This window comes from Lathamus discolor, chromosome 15 (genome assembly GCF_037157495.1).
Source record: "Lathamus discolor isolate bLatDis1 chromosome 15, bLatDis1.hap1, whole genome shotgun sequence".
Classification (NCBI taxonomy): domain Eukaryota; kingdom Metazoa; phylum Chordata; class Aves; order Psittaciformes; family Psittacidae; genus Lathamus; species Lathamus discolor.
This window is the reverse complement of record NC_088898.1, coordinates 4,230,735-4,255,858: the sequence shown is the minus strand read 5'-3', so window position 1 is coordinate 4,255,858 and position 25,124 is coordinate 4,230,735. Positions and strand designations below refer to the sequence as shown.

Here is a 25,124-nt window from a genome sequence, read left to right as displayed (position 1 = left end):
ATTATTTACATCATAGGAAATATGCCTTTCTGACCCTCCAGTGGTTATGACCCTGGTGGATGGACCTACTGGAGACAGTGACAATATGATCTGTGTAGCATATCGGCATCAGTTTGATTTAGTTAATGAGAGCACTGGGGAGTCCTATAGACTGCATCACGTTGAAACAAACAAGGTAAGTTTTCAGCATTGAGACTATTTTCTTGTAGAACCACACTGAACATAATTTCTTGCAGACTCAGTGCATCCTGTGCTGACTTCCTGGAAGGGTAATTTATGGACATCCTCATGTCTCTTCACTTTGTCACCTCTGGTTTAGGGCACTCTGAGATATTTGTTCCTTTTGGAATACATGATAATAATCACTCTTAAGTGAGGCAGTTAGAGTCTCTCTTTTCATTTGATGGTTCTTGTGAATAGGTTATCTCAGTATCCTCTGCCTGTTTATTAACCTTTCACATTATCTTTGCAGGTTAATTTTGTTGCAGCTATTGATGTATATGAAGATGGTGAAGCTGGTTTACTGTTGTGTTACAACTGTAAGTATTTAGGGAAGGTTGAAAATGATAATTCCTTAATCTGTATGTGTAAATCTTTTTTAATTGGAGTCTAGATCTGTCTTTTTAAGTAAGTGTCAGTGTTTCATGGGAAGTTTTTCAATATACATGCTTTTGAATTTAGATGTGTATTAGACTAGAAATTGAAGTATTATTTTATTTCAGGGTATGCTGAATGTAGACATACTAGCTGTTAGGTTTTAATTTCAGGTATATGGATGGGTGTGTATATATTTATATATGTTACCACCTTAATCGTAAAAGTCCTATTTCTTCACATCTAGCTCATTCTTTAAGTAGTTACACACTTCTAGGTTTTTGCCAGACACGTACAATTTAGCATTCCAACCCTTTTCCCCCTGTGTGTTACCCCATTCTTTGTGCTTTTCCTTCAGCCTGCCTCTTGGCACTGCTGGTATTATTTCACTGTAATTCTCTGAATCTCCTTTTATAAAATGGGACAGAGAATTTGGCAGTGGCTTAAGTTTGTATTTAGAAAAAGACCTATAATACATTTCTGGACATGAACTTTGATTTAGTAGTCTAAGAACAGCAATTACAGGAAAAAAATCCAGTTTTGCCTAAAAATAGAAAAGAGCTGGAAACAGCATGTATTTGAGAAGGTCACAAATGTTTACCTGGAGCCTCCAGTACACTCATAAAATCACAGACTGATTTGGGTTGGAAAGAACCTTAAGATCATCTAGTTCCAACCCCCTGCCATAGGCAGGGACACCTCACACTAGACTATGTTGCCCAAGGCTCCGTTCAGCCGTGCCTTGAACACTGCCAGGGATGGAGCATTTACCACTTCTTTGGGTAGCCTGTGCCAGGGCCTCACCACCCTCACAGAATATGTGAGTAAAGAAGTAAAGAATGTGACAACTTACTAAAATGTAGGCCTTTCACTTCGATCTTTCAAATGTTTTGTTCACAGAGGAAGCACACTTCCCTTATTTGTTTAGATAAAGGGACTTCTACATAAATGCTTGATGACGCATATAATGCCCACACGTATGGAAAATATGCCTATAAGATTGGTGTTTGTCATGTGCAGTGTAAGGTGATGGATGCTCCTTTTCTCTTTATGTTACAGATGTTTGCCAGTACAGAAAGGTACATCCTTTCAATGGAGGTTCTCCACTGATCCAGCCATCAGCTTATGACTTCCATTTCAGCTGGAATCAAGTTCCTTATGCTGTTGGTAAGAAAAGATCTCTTTTTACTAGATGGTTGTTTAGATTTGCACTTGGCTTTTAGTGGAATTACAGTATGTGTGCTAAGAATAAGCATGTTGCATTCATGATGCCACTTTAGCTAAGTTTCTGCATATGGTAATTTTGAAAAGTGGAGTCTTGGTGCCAAGTTCTTTCTTTGCTGAACTTTTTTTCCTTTCTCTTTTTTTCTGTTTTTCATTTTCCACTCAGTCTGCGTTCTGCCAGGCATGGAGAGTGACGTTTTCTTCAGGCTTGATGTAGCTCAGTGTCCATCAGTATGTTAGACAACCCTTTTCATAGGAAAGGGAGATGCCCGAAGAGGTCAGATACTCAAGAACAGTTTTGATGGAGCATCCAACAAACATTTCCATTAACCATTTTTCCTTGCCAAATAATTTTTGTTTCATTGCAGTCTGTGCTTTCCCTTATATCCTTGCCTTCACTACTGATTCCATTGAGATCCGATTAGTGGTGAACGGGAACTTAGTCCACACAGCAGTTGTGCCTGAGCTTCAACTTGTAGCATCAAAGGTAAGACACAGGAAAATCATGTTTGTCCATTTCTGTGAACACAGAACACAGTGGACAAACATTTGAGCTCTTACTCAGAAGGTAAAGCCTCGCTGTACTAATGATGAGTTATTTGTCATTTCAGTCAGATATTTATTTTAAAGCTACTGCTGCAGTAAGTGGATCATGTGACAGCAGCGCTAAGGAAATGAGTTCAAGGAGCTCTCCTCAAACACCGACAGCTTATGAAATGCCAGAAAGTCCTCTTTCTTCTCTAGAAGGTAACATGGTTTCTAAGCAGCTTGAATAACCATCTCTGATCATTCCAACAGCTATCACATCTGATCTTTAGTAAGATGAAATCAATTAGGTGGAAGATTTTGGCTTCCTGGTTGAGAGTCTGGAAGAGAGATTTTTCAGTTTCTCCACAGACATAAAGCACCTGGCTGAGCTTTTGCTCCATAGTATCTCCGTTCGGACTGTGTGGTAGCACTGTTGCTAAACTGCCACTGGATGGTTAAAGCTCCTTTGAGAACCTAAAGAAGGAAGTTAAGAACTTCTAGTCTTGAAACAGTTTACACAGTCAATGTAGTGTAACATGATCTGTGAACAATCAGTCTGTAGGGGAACAATAACGGAGAAACAAGGGATCATCAAGTAGGTAATGCAAGAAAGATCTTTGTTATTTGGGTTAAAAAGCACCCAGCACAATGAGTGTAGTAACCTTTTGTTTGGAAGTATCAAGAATTGATTCTGTTGTGAAAATGTAACATCCTTTTTTCCTTTCCTGTTGCAGGTGAAGTTCCATGCAAAAACCTGTACAAAATTCCTCTCAGTAACCTGGTTGGGCGAAGCATTGAACGACCTCTGAAGTCACCTTTGGCTCCCAAGGTCATCACTACTACAACCTCCAGTGGCACTCCCTCTATGCCAGTTACTCACTCACTATCCTTATCTCGTATGGAAATTAAAGAAATTGCAAGCAGAACACGTAAAGAATTGCTGGGTAAATGCTCCTCATTCTTCAGTGCACATAGCAATTGCTAAGTACAGAACTTCTGATATTTGGGCCATCACAGTCAGATTTGTAACATGCAACCAGTATTCATAACTAAGTAGTATGAACAAACAAATGAAACTCTTGAGAATTTGCAAGCAGTCTAGCCAGCTTCTGATCAGATTATATTCTAAGCCAGGTAGAAGCTCTTTAGTTAATAGAAACCAGCAACAGATACTTTTAACATTTTCCTGGATACTTTCTTTTCTGTTAAGAGTATCTTTTATTCCCTTATTAAGGCCTCTTGGATGAGCCTATACCCAAGACAGAAACTGCACAGAAGCAAAAAAAGGCTCCTCGAAGACAGTCAGACCCCAAGCAGGGAGCAGTAAGATCAACCAGTAGTGACAGGTAAATACTGTCTTTAGAAAAGAACCCAAATTGGACTGTAAATGCTTTCAGAATTGATTGTTCAGGCTTGCCTTGGTATGGTGCTGAGACCTTTGTACGCTGATGTGAGTTTCATGCTAATGTGTTTGAGAGTATCTGAATGCTCTTAAGTAATGAAACAATTCCACTGATTGCTAAGGACATGTTAATGACCAAAGCAGCACTAAATGGGATTTTCTGGGGACCTGCTGTAGTTGAGCCTGTAATGTGATTTCAACTGCTAGATCTGTGCTGTGCAGGTCACTTGCTGTTTTCTTTGTATGCTCTTGTGTTGCTATTTCCAGAATGTATTCTCCAAAGAAATACCACAGCATTGGTGGGTCTGGCTCTGCTTACCTGACCCCACTGCCATTCTCTTATTTCCATTGGCTTGTAACCTGTGTTCATGTAGAGCAGTGACAGAATTTAGCCAAGATACAACAGACTGAGATGAATAAAACAAAATTGCTGCAATGTAAAATCATGTTTGATTGATTATGCTATTTGGAAATTATTTGGGCAGGGACTTCATGAACAATTGCCTTTTGGTGATACTGAGCAGAGTAAACCAGAGAAACTCAGTTTTAATGGTCTGTCTCTGTCTTTAAGATAATTTGATTAAATCTACAAATAGCCAGTGATCCTACTTGCCCTGATCTGTGTATTTTAGTGACTTTTGTCTTCCTTTCTGCAGGATAATCTCAAGCTCTTTTGAAAGCTGTTCTGAAGGACGTCATCCTTCCACTAGTTCAGATCCAGATACCTTGGCCAACAGGGAGGAGAGCTCACCATCTAGCTGTCCCTTTCAGCCCATTTCTTTATATGATGAAGACATCATTGACTTGAAGTGAAGACAGTCTTAAAACCTTTCCTCCTTACTTCACATTTTCTTACAACTCTTGTGAGCTCTGTGGGAATGTCACAAACACTGCTTCTAGTGGTGAAATGTGGCTGGAAGTATTGGTGATTAATCTTTATAGAACCCATGTTGTTCTGGATAGTTCAGCCTGATTTGGTGATGCTTATATCTTTGACATAGGTATGTTTTGTTTTCTCAGTTAATGAACCATTACTTTTTGTGGAATTCTAACAGTAGGTAATTAATGAGAGATTTAGGCTGAAAATGAATAAAAAGTATTACTTGTTCTGAGCTTCTTGTAATTTGAAGTACCTGAGTGACAAGAGCTAAGTTAATACTGTCATTACTATCTTGAGTTGTTTTACAACAGTGTGTGTCATAAGGGAAGAGGAATTTTATGACATAAATCACTCCTTTTGGTTTTCAAGCCTTTAAAAAAACAAACAAACCAAACCAAAGGCTTGCAGGCAAGGTCTTTCCAACCAGTCAGTCTGTCCTCCAAATGATGGAGCTGTGGTATGTTCAGTGAAGAATCAAGGATGTTCTATAAAGATCAGGTAAGACAAGAAGATGCTGCTTCCTTTGCTCTGGCCTGTCCGTACGTATTTTTTAGAGAAACTTGAAAACTGTTTTGGTGTCGAGAATCCTTGAACTGAGACTTTTTATAGAAAACACAAACTCTCAAAATACTGTTTTAAGAATTGGAAGTTAAAAAAACCCAAAACAACAACAACAAAAACCCAACACCAAGCAAAAAAACCCAAACCAAGTGCATTTCTCCATTTCCTGGAACACTGCATTAGCTGTTGTCTGCTCTTGCACCAACAGTGTAAGTCATTATTCCAGATAACTGCGTTTTTCTAACTGGATCCAGATGGAAACTGCACTGCTAAGAAGCCAGTTTTCTACGATGAAACAATCATCTTAAAGATTTTGTTACGTTAAAGGACAGGGTTTCATTTTTAAAGCTTATTATTTTTCAGCCCTTTATGCCAATAGTTTTATTTTAAACCATATTTTGAAAGGGTTTGGGTTTGTTTGGGCGGGTTTTGTTTTGCTTGTTTTGTTTTTCCATGAAAGAGTGATGCTTCCACGCTTTTAATATGTATAGAAAGATTTAGCTTTACTAGCAGGTATTTCTTGTTCTATATGTAGAAATACTTCTGTATCCTTGACTTTAATTTATAATACCATTCCCGTGTCATGATTTCACTTTCTTTCCAAGCATGACCATCTGGAGATGTGTGCCTTTTGCTTCAGTCTGTCTGAATGTAAAACTGTCTTTGCAAAGATTTTTTTGCCCAGATTATTGTGTATAATGGTTTAATTGCTCCACCTAAGAAAATACACAATGCCTTATCTGAAAGGATCATTTCTTACTCTCAGCTGGAGTGGCTGATAAGGAAAGAAGCAATATTTTAAGCAGTAACTAATCTAGGAGCAGAAACGGTATTAACCAGTGGCTACTATGATCTTAGTATTTTTGCACCCATAAATGTATGGGGTGAACCTTAATAAGCATCTAAAAGGAAGTGCCAGCTCCAAGTCTTTACAAGACCTTGTAACTCTTTGTGAGAATGTTATTTCCAGAGACTGTGCCTCATCAGACGCCCATGAGTTCTGTGCCTCTTGATGTGATGAATTGGCATCCTCTGAACTAGCTTCTAACCACTGTTTCGCTCAAAACATTGTCTTAAATACGTACCATTGACTACTAATTCCAATTAAAAAAAGCCAGCGGGTGGTACTGATACATAAGCTCTTGTGCACCATTTATAAAGGGCAAGGTTTTTATGCATCTATGCAACCTCTCCTGCTTCAGACTGGTGTTAGATGACAAGGCTTTCTGGAAGGCTGCTGGTGTGCACAGCTATATTGTTGTTCACTCCAGCCTTAGAGCCATGTTGTTTCCCTTCTGCTTTTCCAGCATGTGCATGCCTCTGCTCATTAGAACTTAGGAAATAGTTGTGGGCACAAATTGTAGCTGTGTCCACCCTAAGCACAACCTTTCCTATTTTCATGTCTGTTAAAGCTGCCTTTAGCCTGCATTCTTGACGCTGGCTGACCAGCTCATGGATGGGAAGGCAGATAACCTTTAATTTACAGCTGTGTAAGATGGGTGTTGCTCTAATAGAGGGGAATACTGAAAAATCTTGCTACAGATGGATGGAAGAAATCCTTTCCATAAAGGAAGAATTGTTACCAAGTTGGACACTTGCGGTCAGGCTCATCTGAAGGCCCATTCTCTTGTAACAGATAAATTTCTTCAAGAAATGTTTACTATCCCAACATGCTGGATTTGTTGGGGGAGGCAGGGCTCTTAACCTCTTCTGGCTAATGGGATTGTCACCACTTCAGCACTGTGCCTTAGTCTGACTAAACTATAGGAATGTCATTTACTTTGGTGCAAGCATTAGACTGTACAGGCAGTTTATAGTGTGTACTCATGCCTCCTTCCCAGCATGGGTAGTGACTCATGGAATCACAGAACAGTTGAGGTTAGAAGGGATCCCTGCAGATCATCTAGTCCAGAACCCACACCTGTGCCCCTAGGCTGAATGGATGAAGTTTCCCAGTTTGCAAGGAACAAGTAGAGCCTGTTTGGATTACAGATCTGCCCTGGTTTGGGGCTAGGGTTGCTGTTTTCAGTTTGGTTTCTTGGGCTGTTGGTGGATGGCTTTGTTTGATGTTTGGGTTTTACTAGGCCAGTCAACTGAATCAATACTTAAACAGTTCTTAATAGAGCAGGACAGTAGCACCCATGGGAAGTGTAACACTGCTACATAACCAGTTGCATAGGGTCCAGGGTGCTGCTCCTGCCATTTACTTTCTGTTGGTCTGTGTCTCTCTGACCAAGCCACGGATACAAACTCCTGCATGTTTTCCTAAAGGTGTGGGTCTCTAATTTGAGCAGCAGCTTTCCCAGAGCTGTTGGCTTAGTCTGCATTTGAGATACAGTAAAAACGAAATCCAAAGGATTATATATATATACTTGTGTGTATATTTATAATTTTTACCACAAGTTTTAAGAGATTAAAAGTCCTAAGCATATATAGGAATACAAGTAATGTGATCTTATCACATCTGCAAGCGATAAGGTATTTGAGAATAATTTTTGTTGCCTTCTGTGTATGAAAATGAGTACCACACTATTGTCATTATTACCAGTTTGATGGCATGGTTCATACACACAAAGCTTGCTAATTCGGTCGAAGCAGTGTTCTCTCAGATAGGCTTAGCCTGATTTTGTGGGGGGATAAACTGTACTAACAGTACAGGGAAGCCCATGTGACAGAATGCAGCAAACATCTGTACTTGCATGCGGGTTAGAAAGTATTTGTACTAGTTGAGCACAGCAGCTTCACCAGCCTGTAAACTGCCTACCTGCTTCACTTGCTGCTGACCTGCAGCTGACTCCTGTTTGCTACTGGAAATCATGACATCAGCACACGAGTTAAAGAGCAAATTTAAGAGATTATTTTCTGCACATTGGTTTCTAGCTCTATTAGGTATTCATCTGGTTGAATGGAAAATGTTGTGTCTCTAAAGGTTTATGCAAGCAGTGTTATCAACCTGGAATGTCAGTTTTAACTCAGTCTTTGAATGTCAGCAGACTGCTTTGTAATTTAGTAACTGCCTATTGTTAAGACTGTTGCTGCATTTGTGACACAATCTCTTTACCTACCACTTGTCTTAACTGCTGCTGTATTACCATTGGTTTTAATGTCATGTGACAGCGTGTACAGTTTGTGTTTCCAAATAGAAACAGTCCTATCACAGCTGGAACGGTTTGAAGTGCCATTAATCACCTTTTTGAAGGAGTAGCAGATTTATTCCTTCATATATAATGAATCATAAATGTGACCTCCCTTTTTTTCACACATGCAGAACTAATGACTATTCTGAATTTGGTTTATCAGACAAGACATTAAACAGGCAGGAGGTAGAGCTATTGCAGACAGCTCTGCATTACTATTTCCATTTGAGTTCTCTAGAAATTGTGTTTCAGAGATGTCATTCATTTAAGTGCTTTATCATACCTGTGGGATTGGTGTTTGTGTCTTAAGCATTACCCATCCTAGATTGGATATAAGGAGGAAATTCTTTCCTGTGAGGGTGGTGAGGCACTGGAATGGGTTGCCCAGGGAGGTTGTGAGTGCTCCATCCCTGGCGGTGTTCAAGGCCAGGTTGGATGAAGCCTTGGGTGGGATGGTTTAGTGTGAGGTGTCCCTGCCCATGGCAGGGGGGTTGGAACTGGATGATCTTAAGGTCCTTTCCAACCCTAACTATTCTATGATTCTATGACAAGAACTATAATCAAGCACTGGTTTGTGCTTCCAGGCATCTTTTAGACTTTCAGAGACCTCCTCCAGTGGGAGATCTTTACCCCTTAAAATTAAAGTTTTTTCTCCTTTTCTGGCTAAAAGTATATTCTCACTGATTCCAATATATTGTAATTCCTTTTGAAAAAGAAATGCTCTTTCTTTAATTCTATAATACATTATTCCTAAGAGCTACACCCCTTGTGATTTTGATGCATTCCTGGCCAGCTTGACAGCAATATGAAAAAATAAGGTCAACTTGACACTAACACTCATGAAATCCAAGTACTCATCTCCTGTTGGGACCAAGACTTATTCCATGGTCAGGCATCCCAGAAACAGTAGCAGCACCACAAAGGTAAAGTACTGCAGGCTGAACTTAACATGAGCCAGGCTATGTAATTCATTTCTTCACTGTAAGCTGTGCCATGAGGGAAAGGTAAAGTGCAGCAAGCAAACTAAATCTATTTATTTATAAAATTAGATTTTAATTAACATCTCAGAATCAAATAAAAAGAGTATGTGCAACACCCGCAGAGAGAGACTTGGGCAGGGACTACGCAGAAGTGTATGCACGTGCCCAGAGACAGTGTTTAAAAAACCAGAATTCGTATTTATCAGAATTCATTCCAATGATTTGCTAGCCAGTTCAGAAACTGAGCTGTCTGCCATGTGATGCAGCTACCTTCAAGTGCTGCACCGGAACTCATGATATAAATGTTTCGTATCAATATAAAAAGCCTTACACTCAAGATCTTCTGAAGTAGGCCTCGATTTGCTCCAGGGTCTGTCCTTTTGTTTCAGGAACATAAAAGGCTGTAAAAGCTATGTTGAGGCAGCAGAAGGCAGAGAAGAGCCAGAACGTGCCATAGGATGTTAAGAAACCCTGAAGGAGAGAAAACAAAACCCGCGTTATTAAGAGCTCACTACTGTACAACTGCGGTTCTGTATGGCCAGAAAAGACTGGCCCAAGGCTCTCTCAGGAGCATCTTTAAAGAATAATTCCCAATGCTTACTATTAAATCATTGAATTCTTTGGTTACCAGGAAGGCCATAGCCCAGTTTGTCAATACACAAGCACCACTTGATATGCCTCTAGCTTTAAGGGGGAAGATTTCCGATGTCACCAGCCATGGAATAGGACCCCAGCCAAGGGCAAAACCTGCAATTACAATCAGAAGAGAATAAATACACGTTAAATATACATTAAAGGGCTGACTGAATGATGCCCAAGTTAGTCAAGCAAGGGGGATGCAATTTTCACTCTAGATTCTTGGATGATTCCAATAACCCAGTACCTCTGCCCAAAGGAAAGAGAGCAGGTTATTTTAGGGCAGCATGATAAATCCCAGTGTATTTTACAGCAAATTAATGACAAGTATCCTTAACAAGAGAGGCTTCTTGCCATGAAGTCACTGATAAGCTTAAAATCCAACCTTGTTTCTTACGGCTGCTGCTTTGTGCCATCACAGTGTGGCTCAGACACTAACAAAGCCTTTTGTCCATAAACAGTAAAGCAATTTAACCTGAGCAATCACTACTCACTGTTAGCACAAGGAGGTATAAATTCCTTTTTCAGGGAATTGGCTTAACTAAGCTCCTAGCTCTTCCCACCATGGTTCTGAATGCTCAGCTCAACTTTGCATTATACCCTGAAAAAGTCTGTCAAAGACACAAGTCATTCCCGTTAATCAGTAATGTGACAAAATGGAACAAAACTGTCGCATTCAGCAGAAAGTTTGAGTCTGGTGTACTGGCTACTTAGATGCCTGTTCCACTTACCAGCAACAAAGCAGCCCAGGCTCACCACTGCAAGCCAGGATATGCTGCTTTCCGTTCCTGGCGATGCTGAATTTACAGTGGCCCATACATCAGGATTCGATGAGTTGTTTGGATTTGGCAGGACCATTTTAAAGTAAAGCCCAAACAATGCAGTGCTGAGAGCCATGATTATCCCTGAAAAGTAAGCAATAGCCAAGTTGTCACTAGTTACCACTTGGGTGTTCTCCGAGACAGAACACAGTTGGTCAGCCAAACAGAAGATGTGCTGCCCCTCACAAAGTGTTTCTTGAAAGACACCGTTAGCACAAATAAACACTGGCCTTGACAGGAGGGAAAGGTGCCAGACAAGCACTCTAAACACCGGCCACACAATACAGTTGTCATGGTTTACCCCCAGCCAGCAGCTAAGTACCACACAGCCATCCCCCCTCAATAGGATGGGGAAGAGAATCATAAAAAGGTAAAACCCATGGGTTGGGGTAAGAACAGATTCACAATTGAAGTAAAGTATACTACTCCTACTGCTACTACTACTAATAGTAATGAAGAGGGAAACAACAAAAAGAGAAGGAATAAATCCCAAGAAACACAAGTGATGCACAACACAGTTGCTCACCACCTGCTGACTGATGCTCAGCCAGTCCCGGAGCAGCGATCAGTCCCTTCTTCCCCCCAGTTCCTATACTGGACACGTGCTGTGGTATGGGATATCCCTTTGGTTAGTTCAGGTAAGATGTCCTGTCTCTGTCCCCTCCCAGTTTCTTGTGCCCCTCCTCACTGGCAGAGCATGAGAGACTGAAAGTCCTTGACTTAGGGTAAGCTCTGCTTAGCACCAACAGAAACATCCGTGGTAAGAAGACAAAAAGACGTATGTAATTTCCAGGGGTTCCACCTACAATATATATAGAATTATGATAGTTTCCTCTTGCGAGTTCAAATCTATAGCTATACCAAGTTATAAATAGAAAAGCAAACCGCTTAATAATGCATAAATTGCAAGACTTCATTCCCCCAACAGCTGAGACTTTTTTTGATAATCTAGGTAGTAATTTTCCTTGCTGAACAACATGCAGCAAGATGTTTTACCAGATACGTAGAGCAGCACTTTCCGTCCAGTTTTATCTATGATAAGTGCAGCCACAGCAGTGAAACACACTTGAATGGAACCCACAACAACAGAGGCCAGTCTGCTGTCCTGAAAGAAAGTAAGAGGGAAGGAGAATTTACTCTTTCAGGCTGGCAAGAGGATCACTTATCGAGCGTTACAAATGCATTTGTTACTTCAATCTGAAAGAAGACAAACTATGCCAAAGAAGTTAATGGTGGGAGGAGAAAACAGGGGACAGGGGGAAATAACCCCAAACAAAACCCCATCCCCAGTTAATACAACATACAATCCTCTTAATAAAGTTTAAAATAAGCCACAACTTCTTCCTATAGCTTCACTGTCTCTGAAACATTGCGTCCGCAACTCCAATTAAAAAATATATATAGGAAGATGACTATAATACGGATTCCTATCAGTACCAAAGTTTCAGACCAGCAAACAACACACTTCCCCAACACACCACCCCAGCAGCAGGATCATTATCAGGTCATTTGTTGTGTGTTTTAGACTCCTTACAGCACTGACTAAGCTGAAACTATTACAGACATTTGTCAGTTTAGAAGCAGACCCCAGTTACCTTGAAGTTTGCATCTTCAAAGATAGTTTCTGCATAAAACATGACTGCGTTAATGCCTGTGAGTTGCTGGAAGAACATTAGAGCCACACCAATAAGAAGTGGCCTGTAGATTGAGGGGTTCTTGAATTCAGACACATTCAGCCCCTGTTAGAAAGATGAAGCAACGATTTGGTCAAAAACTTCATCGTTTCAAAGAACAAAACCAACAAAAAGCCTCCTCATAACATTTCTATCTGTTCAAACTCAGTGTTTTACACCCCCCTTTAGCAAACCTAAGTGCCTTAGCAGCAAAAACGTTTACATCTGGAGTATGAGAACTCCAGAAAAGCATTTTTCCCCTTTTCTGAGGTTCTAGGGACAGAAATTAATAGTACTTTGCAGAGAAAGTTAACGTGAATCCACAGCTTGCAGAAACTGAACGTCAATGCCTATTTAGCATTCATCTCGCAACAGGGTCAGTAATGCAATCAGAGATACAAGAGAAAATGCATTCTTGCAACACAAGCAAGAGGACACTAGTGCCAGAGGTGTGCAGCAAGCCTACAAATTGCTAAATGAAGCAAAAAAGTAAATAGCTGTCATACCAAGATCACGAGCCTGATGGCTACTCATGTGCACTGATGGCAGCCAACAGTGACAGCTGAAAGGCAGAGGAAAAAGACTCAAAGAATCTCACTTGCTTCTTGCGTATCATTTGTCTGAGAGAACAGGCCTGGCCACCGCCTACAGAAAAGTCTATTAAGTAAGCTTTGATAACCCCAGCTGTTACACCCCTACGGAAAGGTGTTTTCAAGAGTAAATGAGATTCTCATCACCTCTTCCTGAACGCCAGCCTCAATCTGCTCACACTCCCACTCATGGTCCGCATGCGGCCCCCGCAGAAAGCGCAGAGCAGCTACAGCCTCCGAGCGCCTGCTCCGGCTCAGCAGGAACCTCGGTGTTTCAGGCATGAAGGACATGAACAAGAGCATTATGCAGGATGGAAAGGAGCACAGCACTGCCAGCCAGCGCCATGGTAGCGCTATTCCTTGGTAATAAAAAGGAAAGAAAGAGGACTGTGAGCATCAGCGAGTTGTACAAGCAAGTTAACGTTTACTTTCTTCAGTGCGGTGCTTTCATTGCATGCACTGATTCTTGTTTGTAACCTAGAGCCCTAAGCCCGGTACCTGCAATGTAGGCTCCCAGTATGCCAGTCACCACCATCAGCTGCACACAGGAGCCAAGCATACCACGGACTTTAGGATGAGATATTTCGGATATATACACCTAAAGCAGAGGGAAAAACATCAAACAACAACTTGTAGCCAAGTCGGGATCGAGGACTTGAGAAGTAATTTCTGGAACACCCCTCCCCCACCCCAAGAAAAAAATAAAATAAATAAAATGCACCCAAACCCCACCCTGGAGGGAAAAAAAAAAAAAAAAGCCTTAAAAAAAAAAAAATCCAAACGAAAACCAGGGGAAAGAAAAGGGGGGGAGGGGCACAAACAACCCCCCCTCCAAAAAAACCACCACAACCCCGGGGGGGGGTGGAAAGAGGGGGTGCAAAACCAAAAACAAAAAGGGGGGGGGGGGAGGGGCAGAAGAAGGAGCACAAAAAAAAAAAGAGCGGGGGGGGGGAACCAAAAAAACCCCAAACAAAGCTGGGGGGGGGGAGGGGGGGGGAAGTTGGGGGGGAGGGGGCAGAAAAAAAAACCCCAACACACCCAACAAAACACAAACCTCACAACAACCCCCCCCCAAAACCTTGCAGCTCCATTTCCCTCCCTCTTCAAAGAGGGCCTCAGTAACAGGGCGCAGGCAGAAAGGTGCCACCTCACTAAGGGGTAACTGCGTTACAGAAAGTGCTGTAGGAAAGGGAGGAGCTAAGCCAGGAGCTCCTGACGCTGCGCCCCTTCCAAAACGCGAATGAACTGGTGTTAGGAAGAGCTGCTTCACATCACGAAGCAGAGCTTAGAGCAATCCCTGCAGGAACGTGCAGCCCAACTGCCTGCAGGGAAAGTTTCACATTTCTAATTCATTTATACATATATATATACTTATATTATACTTATTCATTCATATACATTTGTACTAAGAGTACAAATGATTTCATTCGCTGAAGTTCTACGCTGACAGCTCATCTCAGCACAGACCATGAGCAGCATCCAACGCTGGGATCAACTTGAACTTTTCAGCTATCTTTTAATATACTGACCCCAAGTCAACAGCTACAGTTTAGTTGTACGCATAAAAAAAGAAATTCTTCGTATTTTTTATACATATTTATTTCATACAATTCTTTCTAAAGTCACGTTCTTACTTCTTCTGGGAAGACAATAAATAACCCTTATTTCAAGAATAGAGCTACAAATACTTGGTGTTACAGATGACACTGCCCCCTCATCACTGCAGTCACATTGAAGGGAGCTGCAGAGATATTACTCTACTAGAACATAAACAGAAGCAATCCAGAAAAGCACTACTACCAGATCACATCACTGTGCCAGGAATGCACAGTACAGAAGTGCCGCTAGAAGAAACTAAATTTGTTTTATTTTGGATTTCTTCATGATTAAAACCAAGCAAAATCTGATTCTATAGAAATCAGTTTCTTCTAAAGCCACAACTTGCCTTGGGCACAGTTACTCGGTTCCTTCACCCAAGCCACCTATAATGCTGCTATGGAAAAAGAAACAAAAAGCCCCACAAACACACACAAAAGCAGCCAGGGATGCACAGAGCCCAGCAAAACTCCTTACCGGCACAACAAGTGAGGTAACTCCGCTGGCTAAGCCTGTCAGCATTCGTCCAAGATAAAGCATCCAAACATTCTGAGCAGATACAATAATTGTAAATCCAAAAACGTATGGCACCGAGCACAGCATTAGACTCAGCTTTCTCCCCACTTTATCCACCAGATAGCCTCCTAGTATTCCTCCAGCAGCAGCTCCTAATGTTACTACTGACTTCAAAAATAAGTAAAAAAGAAATATTGTTATACATATGTATAAATAAATATAAAAATAACAGCAATTGCTTTTAACACGCTGAAAAGTACCAGCAGCTTCTACAAACTGTGCAAGAATATGCAGGTGTTTTGAAAATCAAAACAGACATTAACTTCTTAATCAAAACCTAGTCCAGCAGCGCCTCTCACCACAGTGAACAGCGAGTGCATTGCACATCACATACAAAGCTCTTTCAATTAAGAAAAAAACCCAGAAGCAGCAGAAATTGATTGTTAATCCATCCACAAAGCCGTCCTTCCCAAACAGGCCTTTCAAACTGATTTAAAGTCCTGAGGAATTCATTACCTTGACTAACCTGGAGTCCGCAAATATTCCCCATGTTAATGGACGGCACTAATTTATTAACAAGTTTATTTCCTGTGGTCTCGTAACAGGTTCAAGTGAGAAACACGAGAACAGTTACAGGGCATTTAAGTCCAAATAACAAGGATATGTATTAACAGAAACACAGAATCAACTAGACTGGAAAAGCCCTTTAAGATCATCAAGTCCAAGCACTCCCCAGCACTGCCAAGGCTATCACTAGGTCACTGAGTACACGGTGTGTGAATGCTTGCAGGGATGGTGACTCCAGCACTGCCTTGGGCAGCCTGTTCCAATGCCTGAGCACCCTTTGGGGAAGGAGTTGTGCTGAGGAAGTTGGGGCTGTTCAGCCTGGAGAAGAGAAGGCTGCGTGGAGACCTAATAGCAGCCTTCCAGTACCTGAAGGGGGCCTATAGGGATGCTGGGGAGGGACTCTTCCTAAGGGACTGTAGTGACAGGACAAGGGGTAACGGGTTAAGACTTAAACAGGGGAAGTTTAGATTGGATATAAGGAGGAAATTCTTTCCTGTTAGGGTGGTGAGGCACTGGAATGGGTTGCCCAGGGAGGTTGTGAGTGCTCCATCCCTGGCAGAGCTCAAGGCCAGGTTGGATGAAGCCTTGGGTGGGATGGTTTAGTGTGAGGTGTCCCTGCCCATGGCGGGGGGGTTGGAACTGGCTGATCTTGAGGTCCTTTCCAACCCTAACTATTCTATGATTCTATTCTATGATTCTAATATCCAATCTAAACCTCCCCTGGTGCAGCTTGAGGCCGTTTCCTCTTGTCCCATGCCCTGTTCCCTGGGAGCAGAGACCAGCCCTCCCCTGGCTCCATTCCCCATTCTCTTCCCAGGTGGTTGTAGAGAGTGATAAGGTCCCCCTGAGCCTTCTCTCCTCCAGGCTGAACCCCCTCGCTCCCTTAGGCTCCTGTCATCAGTCCTGTGCTCTAACACACATGCCAACAGAGCACAACCGTTCCTCCGGGAAAATTCGAACCAGTCACCGAGATTAGAAAACACAAGCCAGATTTCATCAGGATCCACATTTACCCTCATTCTTAAGCGTAAGCCCCCACCGTATAAGCAGCATCTTCCTGACCCATGCCTCCAAGCGAACTCACATCACCATACAGAGACTCACCCCGAACCACGAGGCCTGATCGCTGTCCAGCCTTAACTTCGGGTCGTCGATTTTCCTCAGCTCTGGGATAACCGGTGAGCTATAGCCTAGCACGAAGCCAAAGCTAAGCGGTCCCAGGACGGCAGCGAAGGCGGCCAGGTACAGCTTCTTGTTCCGCACTCTGAGGCAGGAGAGGCCCACAAGGATCACGCCGCTCCCACCTCCCGCTTCGGCCCCATCCCCAGCCCCTCAGGAGGGCCCGGCACCGCTCGCCCCATGGCCGCCAGCGCTCACCTCGGGTCAGGGTCCGGAGCGGGGTGACCCAGCAGGGAGCGGGTCTCCTCTGCCGCCATGGCCGGCGCCGGCCGCTGCTGCAGGGGCAGCCGGTAGGAGCCAGGGGCCCGGCGCGGCGCCGCAGGCCTCCAGCCCGGCCGGAAGCGGATGGAGAGCGGCAGCGGGGAGCGATGACGACGCCGCGGTGCGCCGGAAGCTGCCGCGCACGGAGCGCCGCGGGTCCCGGGCAGCGCCGTCGCTCAGGTACCGGCCGGTGCCCCCGGAGCGGGCCCGTCTCGCCCTTGCCGCGGCGCCAGCGCCGTCCGGGAGCGCCCCCTCACCCCGCAGCGAGCGGTGCGGGCCCCGCCCGGCTGAGGGAGCGATGGCCGCGGGGAAGCCCCAGCCCATACCGGGCTCGGGGGCGCCGTGGCGGCTGCCGCCTGCTGAAGGACGCCCCGCTCCTGGCCGGTACCTGAGGTGAGCGCCGCGGCCCGCGGGGCTCGGGGCGGGGCAGCTGCCGGCACCCGCCTCGGCCGAGGGTTTGCGTGCGGAGGTGCCCGGGAGCGGGCGGGGGCAGCGGAACGGGCACCGAGGGACGAGCCCTGCGCACGGAGCTCAGCACCGGGGCTGCACCGCAGCTCAGTGTTGGCGTCCCTCGTTGCGCACAGCAGACCCTCAGAGCTCACCTACGTTTTGTTCGTAGCGAGCCCGGTAGAAATCTGTGTGCGTTTTAAAGCGAGCCCATGCCCCTTAGCGCAGCCGGTCTGCTCTGTGCCCTGGGTGCTGAGCACAGCCGGTGAGTGCTGTGGGCTGCAGGAGCTACTGTAAGAACTTGCGACCTGCTAGAAGCGGCTCTTTCAGTGCGTTTCACCCGCAGCACCTTCCTGTGCGTTTATCGGCAGTGCGTGTCCTGTGCAGCCGTGCATAGCAAAGGCTGCACTTTCTGTTCTACTGTGCCACGTTAAGAGGTGCACTCTAAGATCTCACTCTGTGAAGGTAAAAAGTCTGTATAGAAATAGACGCAACACAGACTCCCATTCAGATTCCTCAGTTCTTTGGGTTTGGGAGCCTCTATGAATTAAATTCAGCCAGTCTAATGAACAGAAGTAGATCTCCCAGGGAAAAGAAATAACTATGGTTTTGTAACTTGCCTGATGTTTGTCTTGTCCAAGCTTATTGTAGGAACTCCAATAGTGCAAATGCAAACAGATTGTGTAGGTCAGGAGGTGGTATTTCAGACCTTCAGCTTCAAAGTTAATTCTTTTCATTAAAAATAACCTGGTAAAATAGGTTAAAAACCCCAACAGAACAGGAATTAAAAGAAATAAAAGTGTTTTAAGTCAAAGAGTTGCAACATGTCAAAAGTAATCTTAGACCGGCATAATCTGTAGTCTTTACACAAAGCAACTAGGAAGATGGCCAACATATCCTTCAACACAGTCTTTCAGACATCTCTCTGTATCTATTCTACAACTTCATTTTAAACACAAAGTTACCTGCTTTGTGTTTAAAATAGTTCAGGACAGAGGTATGAATAAGTTCTGTCAGCAGCTAGCTCATCGCTCTGCTTATAATGCTTTGGTTTCTTCCATTTACCAGTAGTATGCATTGGTAAACCGTAAGACGGTGTTTGTTATGGGCAGTGTCCCTGCCCATGGCAGGGGGGTTGGAACTAGATGATCTTAAGGCCCTTTCCAACCTTAACTATTCTATGATTCTATTTGTTTTAATAGGTTTAAAACTAACCCTTACCTTATTGGATTCTAGACTTGAAAGTGTTAACCTAGAACGAGAAAGTTGTTATCATTCATAATGAACACCAGCATTCACTAGCTCCATACAGTTCACTTCTAGGTCTGATGTGGGACAAATGATAGTTGAGAGTGCATACAAATGGTTAGTCCTGGTCTAATGTATATCTTAAAATGTGTTTGGTAACTTCTGCCTGTGTGTTAACATGCCATTTGGAATACTGATGTACCAGTAATAAAGATGTGATGCTTACCTTGTTTTCTGAACAGAACTAATACAGTATTTTGATGTATCACAGGTAAATTTTTCCATAACCTTATGGAGAAAAAGGACTTTGAAGCATGGCTTGATAACATTTCTATTACATTTCTTTCTCTGACGGACTTGCAGAAAAATGAAACTCTGGATCACCTGATTAGCTTGAGTGGAGCAGTCCAGCTCAGGCACCTCTCCAATAATCTAGAGATTCTCCTCAAGAGGGACTTCCTCAAACTTCTTCCATTGGAGCTTAGTTTTTATCTGTTAAAATGGCTTGATCCTCAGACTTTACTCACATGTTGCCTCGTCTCTAAGCAGTGGAACAAGGTTATAAGTGCCTGTACAGAGGTGTGGCAGACTGCATGTAAGAATTTGGGTTGGCAAATAGATGACTCTGTTCAGGATCCTCTACACTGGAAGAAGGTTTACCTAAAGGCTATTTTAAGGATGAAGCAACTGAAGGACCACGAAGCCTTTGAGACATCCTCTTTAATTGGACACAGTGCCAGAGTATATGCACTTTACTATAAGGATGGACTTCTGTGTACAGGTAGGAAGGACAGAAAACTTGGAGTCTTACATTTGTCACCTCCTCACATATGATTAATGACAATTTGCTTTTCCTTTACCAGATTATTTCCATAGTGCCAACACAGGTTAAGATGATGCAACATTTCTTCTTCTTTTTTTTTTCCTGGTTTCTGTAATCCCTGGCACATCAGTAGACCTAGTAGTTAACTTTAATAGAAAAAAAAGGAAACCGATTTCTTTATTGGCTCAAAAGCCAGTAGCAGCAGGTTTCGTGCTTCAGATTTCAGAAGTAAAGATACATTAGTTCTCTTAGAGGGTAACTTCCAGTTAAAGGAACCTTGTTTGGGCTATGTGATCACTGCAGTTTCCTAAGGTGTGGCAGGAAAAGGCTGTTTTCTTCCTTGAAACAAGACAGTTTTCTCTGATACAGTCTGTGAGCACTTGCAGTTTTTAACACAAGAGCTTGTATGAAGAGCTGGAAACTTTATTTAAACTTGCTACTAGACTGACTTGTAATGATTATTTCAGCTTCCACCCTGAAGACTGCAGACTTCAAGATTTCAGTTTGAACTTAAAAATACGGCCAGAACAAATTCAAAACCTTCAGTATGGAAGACTAGTAACTAAGTTATGCTGCCAGAGCATATTCAGAAAAGAAAATAAACTTTGGGGACAGGAAACTCCATGGCACCAGTATATGCTGGGGGCCACCCAGCTGCAAAGCAGCTTGGCAGAAAAGGACTTGGGGGTCCTGATGGATACAAAGTTGAGCCACCAATGTGCCCTTGCTGCAAAGGCTAACAGTATCCTGGGCTGCTTTAGGAGTAGTGTTGGCAGCAGGTTGAAGCGGGTGCTCCTTCCCCTCCACTCAGACTAGTGAGGCTACACCTGGAGTACTGTGTCCAGTTCTGGGCTAGAAAAGAGACACGGCCACACTGGAGAGTCCAGCAAAGAGCCATGAAGGCAAAGAAGGGACTGGAGCATCTTTCATATGAAAAAAGGCTGAGAGGGCTGGGACTTTTTCTCCTAAAGAGAGGGCTCAGAGAGGATCTTATCAATGTACATAAATACATGAAGTCAGGGTGCAGAGAAGGAGGAGTCAGGCTCTTTTCAGTGGTGCCCAGTGAGGGGACAAGAAGCAGTGGACACAAACTGAAACACAAGAGGTTCCCTTTAAAATGCTTTTTTTTACTGTGATAATGATTGAGCACAGGTTGCCCAGGGAGATGGTGGAGCATCCATCCTTAGACATATTCAAAAGCCATCTACTTATGGTCCTGGGCAACCAGTTTGGTAGGGGGGTTTGGAAGAGTTGACCTTCAGGGGTCCCTTCTTGTCATAACCATTCTGTGATTCCATGAAAATTTGAGACATATGTAGAAGATGAGTAAAGAATTGGAAATACTATTTACTCTTTGCTTCCAGTTACCCTGTTCTTTTATATTCTAGGATCAGATGACTTGTCTGCAAAACTGTGGGATGTAAGCACAGGACAGTGCATATACGGTATCCAGACACACACTTGTGCTGCAGTGAAGTTTGATGAACAAAAGCTTGTAACAGGATCTTTTGATAACACAGTAGCCTGTTGGGAATGGAGCTCTGGGGCAAAGACACAGCATTTTAGAGGACATACTGGTGCAGGTATGTTGAGCTTTTCAAGTTGTAATTTTACCAGTCAAGTAACACACATCATCATCAAACAAATTATAATGTAAGTTAGCTCTTTGCACAATACCTTTTTCTTTTAGGCTCTGTCCCAAGTCTTACTTGCATTTCCCTCATAATTAACTTCTCTGTCCTCTACTGCAAATTGCCTTCAACTCAGCTGTAGGTCTGTTCCCTGTGAGTAATGAGGTGTATCAAATGTACTAATCCCACTGGAATTGATTTACTAGAACTCTTAAAATAGGAGCTATCTTAAACTATGCTTTGCCATAATCCAACCATAAAGGAACCACTGATGTACATACTCTTAATTTGGACAAAAATCAGTCATTTTGTGATGTAAACTTAGGAATCCAGAGCAACCATTCATGTCTACAGTTGAAGAACAAGAGTTAAAGCTGCAGTAGCAGATGAATTTAGAGGCTACTAAATTCATATAGAGGCTACTAGTTAATGTCTCACAAAAAACCATGGGCACAGAGACTGGTCTTCCTCATCAGTACCCTCTTTGCTTGTAGTTTTTAGTGTGGATTACAATGATGAACTTGATATTCTGGTCAGTGGCTCTGCAGACTTCACTGTGAAAGTATGGGCCTTATCAACAGGAACGTGCCTGAATACCCTCACTGGACACACAGAATGGGTCACTAAGGTGGGAATAATGATTTTCAATTAATCTTGCAAAACACTTGCAATAAGCTTGTAACATGTTCCAAGTTTCTGTTTCCTAATCCTAACCCTGCACGTAGGTGTAGAATCTCTAGAATTCAGGAAATACTGCAAAATACAGCAGAAAAACCACAGAAAGAAGTTGTAATTAAACCTTTCAGACCACTGAAGATACTTCTAATTCAAAGCAGGTGGAATAACATTAGGAATCAGTTCTTGGTTCAAAGACCGAATAAGAAAAATGGGTCTGAAAGAAATCTACTTTAAAAATAATGTAGAAAAACTAAATTATAGTGATAGCCAAAATCTGAGCATGAAAAGTGTTGTGAAGTAAAGAAACAGTATTTTAGTTCAGAGTATTTCAGAACTGGAAGATGGGGGGGGTCGTTCTAGAGGTGAATTACATATGTTTGCTTATTAATAAAGTTGTCACTAGTTGGAACAAGAAGAGTGTAAACTGTAGGTTCCCTTCAGTAGTTAAAAGTATTGTAATTGCCTTTATACAAGAGTACAGAATGCAGGTTGTCAGTTAAATGAAAAATGAAAGTTTGGTTATTTAACAGCATCAACATAAATCATTACATCCTTCAATTACAGGTAGTTTTGCAGAAGTGCAAAGTCAAATCTCTTATGCATAGTCCTGGGGATTATATTCTTCTAAGTGCAGATAAGTATGAAATCAAGGTGTGTACCGTATCTCATACATACATAATTTCAGTACCGAGAGAAATGGCTTGAGTGCTTTGCTGGAGTTTACAAATAATATAAAGCTTTATTTTCTCCTGCATTCCCTGCTTGTAAAGTTGTGTACAAGACATGCAGCTCTTTGGAAGCTAACCTTTCAATGCTTTCCTTCACATTTAGATTTAAATCATAGCTCTACATGAATGGTAATGCAAAAAACAAGTGCTTCAGTGCATGCTTAATGTGCTATCTTGACAGCAAAGCACTTAACTGCAAGTACTGTTACGGCTGGGGACTTTTGGGTGGGAGAGTGCTGTAGTTTGTGGCTGTGGATGTGCTTTACAACTGAAACACATTTTTGTCCAATTGGAGGGTTGATTTGTTCTTTAAAGTGCCCATTTTCACTGGGTTTTTTTTAGGCTAGAAACATCCCATATTGCAACACCACCGTAGGATGAGTCACAGAACTGATGTTCCTCCCTAAAGGAAATAAGTACTTCTGAGGAAACATGCATACATTTAGCTGATGCTTAAAAAGAGATTGTGAGGCTTGCTCTGTGTAACTGTTTATAACAGGAATGTTTTATGGCCTTAAACTCTGTTTTAATTGTAGATTTGGCCTATCGGAAGGGAAATAAACTGCAAATGCTTAAAAACACTGTCTGTTTCTGAGGATCGCAGCATCTCCCTACAGCCCAGGCTGCACTTCGATGGCAAATACATAGTGTGCAGTTCAGCCCTAGGATTATACCAGTGGGACTTTGCCAGCTATGATATTCTCAGGTAAGTCTTTGTTTAAGACTTAGTCGTCTTTAAATAAGAAGTAGAATATATATTTATTTAATATTTCTATTTAAATAAATGAGAAGTGGAACATACTAGTTTTAATAATTTTAGATATAGGCTGAATATTGGTGAAAATTGTGTAAACCTCTTTCTCTACACATATTGCCAGGTTTAATTCTAATTTACCATCTGTTAATACAATGTTGTCTTGTCTTCTAGGGTTATCAAGCCTCCTGATTTCTCAAATGTTTCCTTGCTGGGCTTTGGAGAGATATTTGCTCTACTGTTTGATAACAGATACCTGTATATAATGGACTTGCGGACAGAAAAACTGATAAGCCGCTGGCCTCTACCAGAGTACAGAAAATCTAAGAGAGGCTCAAGCTTTTTGGCTGGTGAAATGTCTTGGTTAAATGGACTTAATGGACAAAATGACATGGGCTTGGTTTTTGCCACCAGTATGCCAGACCATAGTATCCATTTGGTGTTATGGAAAGAACATGGCTGAGACACTCATGCGCAGCATCTTCAGGAATCTATGGACTATCAGCAGCGTGTCCATAAAATGAGACTTTGCATGAACCAAAGTTGCACACCTAATGGTATCATCATGCAATGCACAATCATTTACTTTTATTTGGGCATTTGGGAATGGGTTGTTTTGGACATAATGCAATACAGCATGCCAACAGTATTCACCACAAAATTCTGTCTGTACTCATGTTTAAACATACCTATTTTGGCTCTGGAGCATAGCTTGTAACATTTAAACCATTCAAATCCACCATCGAGACTGAAATGAAGTAGTGCTTGACCTGACTTCTGATCTATTTTTTTGACGCTGAAACAGGAGGTGAAGCTACTATTTTAGAACCATAGGCTTGTGTACATGTAACAGCAAATACTGGTTACAGCACATGGCTGCTCACTGCAAGTGGGAAGACAGCAAACCCTTTCTCTCTCCAGCATCCTTCTCTTCAAAATGTTTTTTCCTAATGATAGCTTTAAATACTTAGCCTTTGAAATAAAGGAATCAAGTGAGTCCTTTAACTAGGATCAGATGCTAACTATAATAATTTAAGTTTGGGAACATGTCAATATGAACTCTCCGCAGTGAGAATGAACCACCTTTTCATCTGTCTGATAGAGCTTGCCATTGCAATTAACCTTAGAGAACCTCTGAGTATTCATCATATTTGCTGATGGTAACTCAGAATGGCTTGACCAGTATTTTATAGGCCACATTTCCTATAGTTTGTGTGAGAACATAATTTAGTTCACAGGGAGGTAGAAATCTGATGAATGGGAAGATGATGTTCAATCTCTACCGCATCACTCTCTTATACTAAATGATATCTAGCAGCCATTCATTCTTTCCAGACATTACATTTAAGATAATCCTGCACTTCCAAGTAGTTGCTACATCTAGGTTTGGAAAGTGGGGGCAAATAACAGTGAGAATGCCACATCTCGGGGGGGAAAATAAGAAGTAAAAGTCTGAAGAAAAGCATAGGAGCAGGAAAAGGTCTTTTGCTTTGATCATCATAGGAGACCTGATGTACACACCAGTTAACTATTGAGTAGCAAATGCCTGTCCACATACTTTTGTGGTATTTGACATGTACTTAAAAGCTGTATCTATGACAACATCTGGTTTAGAAATGCTTTAGGTTGGTTTCCCCTCCTCCCTTACAATAAAACGTCCCCTTAATGTC

General features: G+C 42.4%; 3 protein-coding genes across 14 annotated transcripts in view; 2 read left to right on the top strand and 1 right to left on the bottom strand.

Annotated features, from left to right (window-relative positions):
- The window catches only part of GARNL3 (GTPase activating Rap/RanGAP domain like 3), a 32,898-nt gene extending 24,543 nt beyond the window's left edge, over window positions 1–8,355 (top strand). For all 6 annotated transcript variants that reach the window (XM_065695624.1, XM_065695623.1, XM_065695627.1 and 3 more), the window contains 8 exons: window positions 17–175; window positions 473–539; window positions 1,654–1,761; window positions 2,187–2,305; window positions 2,430–2,565; window positions 3,081–3,290; window positions 3,581–3,692; window positions 4,405–8,355. In XM_065695624.1, coding sequence (XP_065551696.1) covers window positions 17–175; window positions 473–539; window positions 1,654–1,761; window positions 2,187–2,305; window positions 2,430–2,565; window positions 3,081–3,290; window positions 3,581–3,692; window positions 4,405–4,561 — 1,068 coding nt within the window. In that variant the 3' untranslated portion in view covers window positions 4,562–8,355. The remainder of the gene's footprint in view (window positions 1–16; window positions 176–472; window positions 540–1,653; window positions 1,762–2,186; window positions 2,306–2,429; window positions 2,566–3,080; window positions 3,291–3,580; window positions 3,693–4,404) is intronic.
- The window catches only part of SLC2A8 (solute carrier family 2 member 8), a 22,666-nt gene extending 5,190 nt beyond the window's left edge, over window positions 1–17,476 (bottom strand). For 5 of the 7 annotated variants that reach the window (XR_010616162.1, XR_010616161.1, XR_010616163.1 and 2 more), the window contains exons 1-10: window positions 17,083–17,476; window positions 16,810–16,969; window positions 15,100–15,306; window positions 13,525–13,624; window positions 13,174–13,385; window positions 12,359–12,502; window positions 11,760–11,868; window positions 10,674–10,847; window positions 9,908–10,053; window positions 9,638–9,777 (exon numbers count right to left, since the gene is read on the bottom strand). Coding sequence is in view for 3 of the 7 variants with exons in the window: in XM_065695647.1 (XP_065551719.1) it covers window positions 9,640–9,777; window positions 9,908–10,053; window positions 10,674–10,847; window positions 11,760–11,868; window positions 12,359–12,502; window positions 13,174–13,385; window positions 13,525–13,624; window positions 15,100–15,306; window positions 16,810–16,969; window positions 17,083–17,141 (1,449 nt within the window). In the remaining 4 variants the exon portion in view is untranslated. Of the gene's footprint in view, window positions 1–1,447; window positions 2,338–9,637; window positions 9,778–9,907; window positions 10,054–10,673; window positions 10,848–11,759; window positions 11,869–12,358; window positions 12,503–13,173; window positions 13,386–13,524; window positions 13,625–15,099; window positions 15,307–16,809; window positions 16,970–17,082 lie in introns of those variants that run through there. The other 2 variants (XR_010616160.1, XM_065695648.1) reach the window with 2 other exon arrangements.
- FBXW2 (F-box and WD repeat domain containing 2) lies at window positions 17,256–25,124 on the top strand. Its single transcript, XM_065695662.1, has 7 exons — window positions 17,256–17,538; window positions 19,112–19,621; window positions 21,052–21,246; window positions 21,789–21,922; window positions 22,537–22,623; window positions 23,237–23,406; window positions 23,629–25,124. Exons 2-7 carry the CDS (start codon window positions 19,132–19,134, stop codon window positions 23,915–23,917), a joined length of 1,365 nt encoding a protein of 454 aa, XP_065551734.1. The 5' UTR covers window positions 17,256–17,538; window positions 19,112–19,131; the 3' UTR covers window positions 23,918–25,124.

Coding starts and splice junctions, on each gene's coding strand:
- FBXW2 (XM_065695662.1), top strand. CDS start 19,132: ATGGAGAAAAAGGACTTTGAAGCATGGCTTGATAACATTTCTATTACA. Junction 21,247..21,788: donor TAGAGGACATACTGGTGCAG/GTATGTTGAGCT, acceptor CTTTGCTTGTAG/TTTTTAGTGTGGATTACAAT. Junction 21,923..22,536: donor ACACAGAATGGGTCACTAAG/GTGGGAATAATG, acceptor CTTCAATTACAG/GTAGTTTTGCAGAAGTGCAA.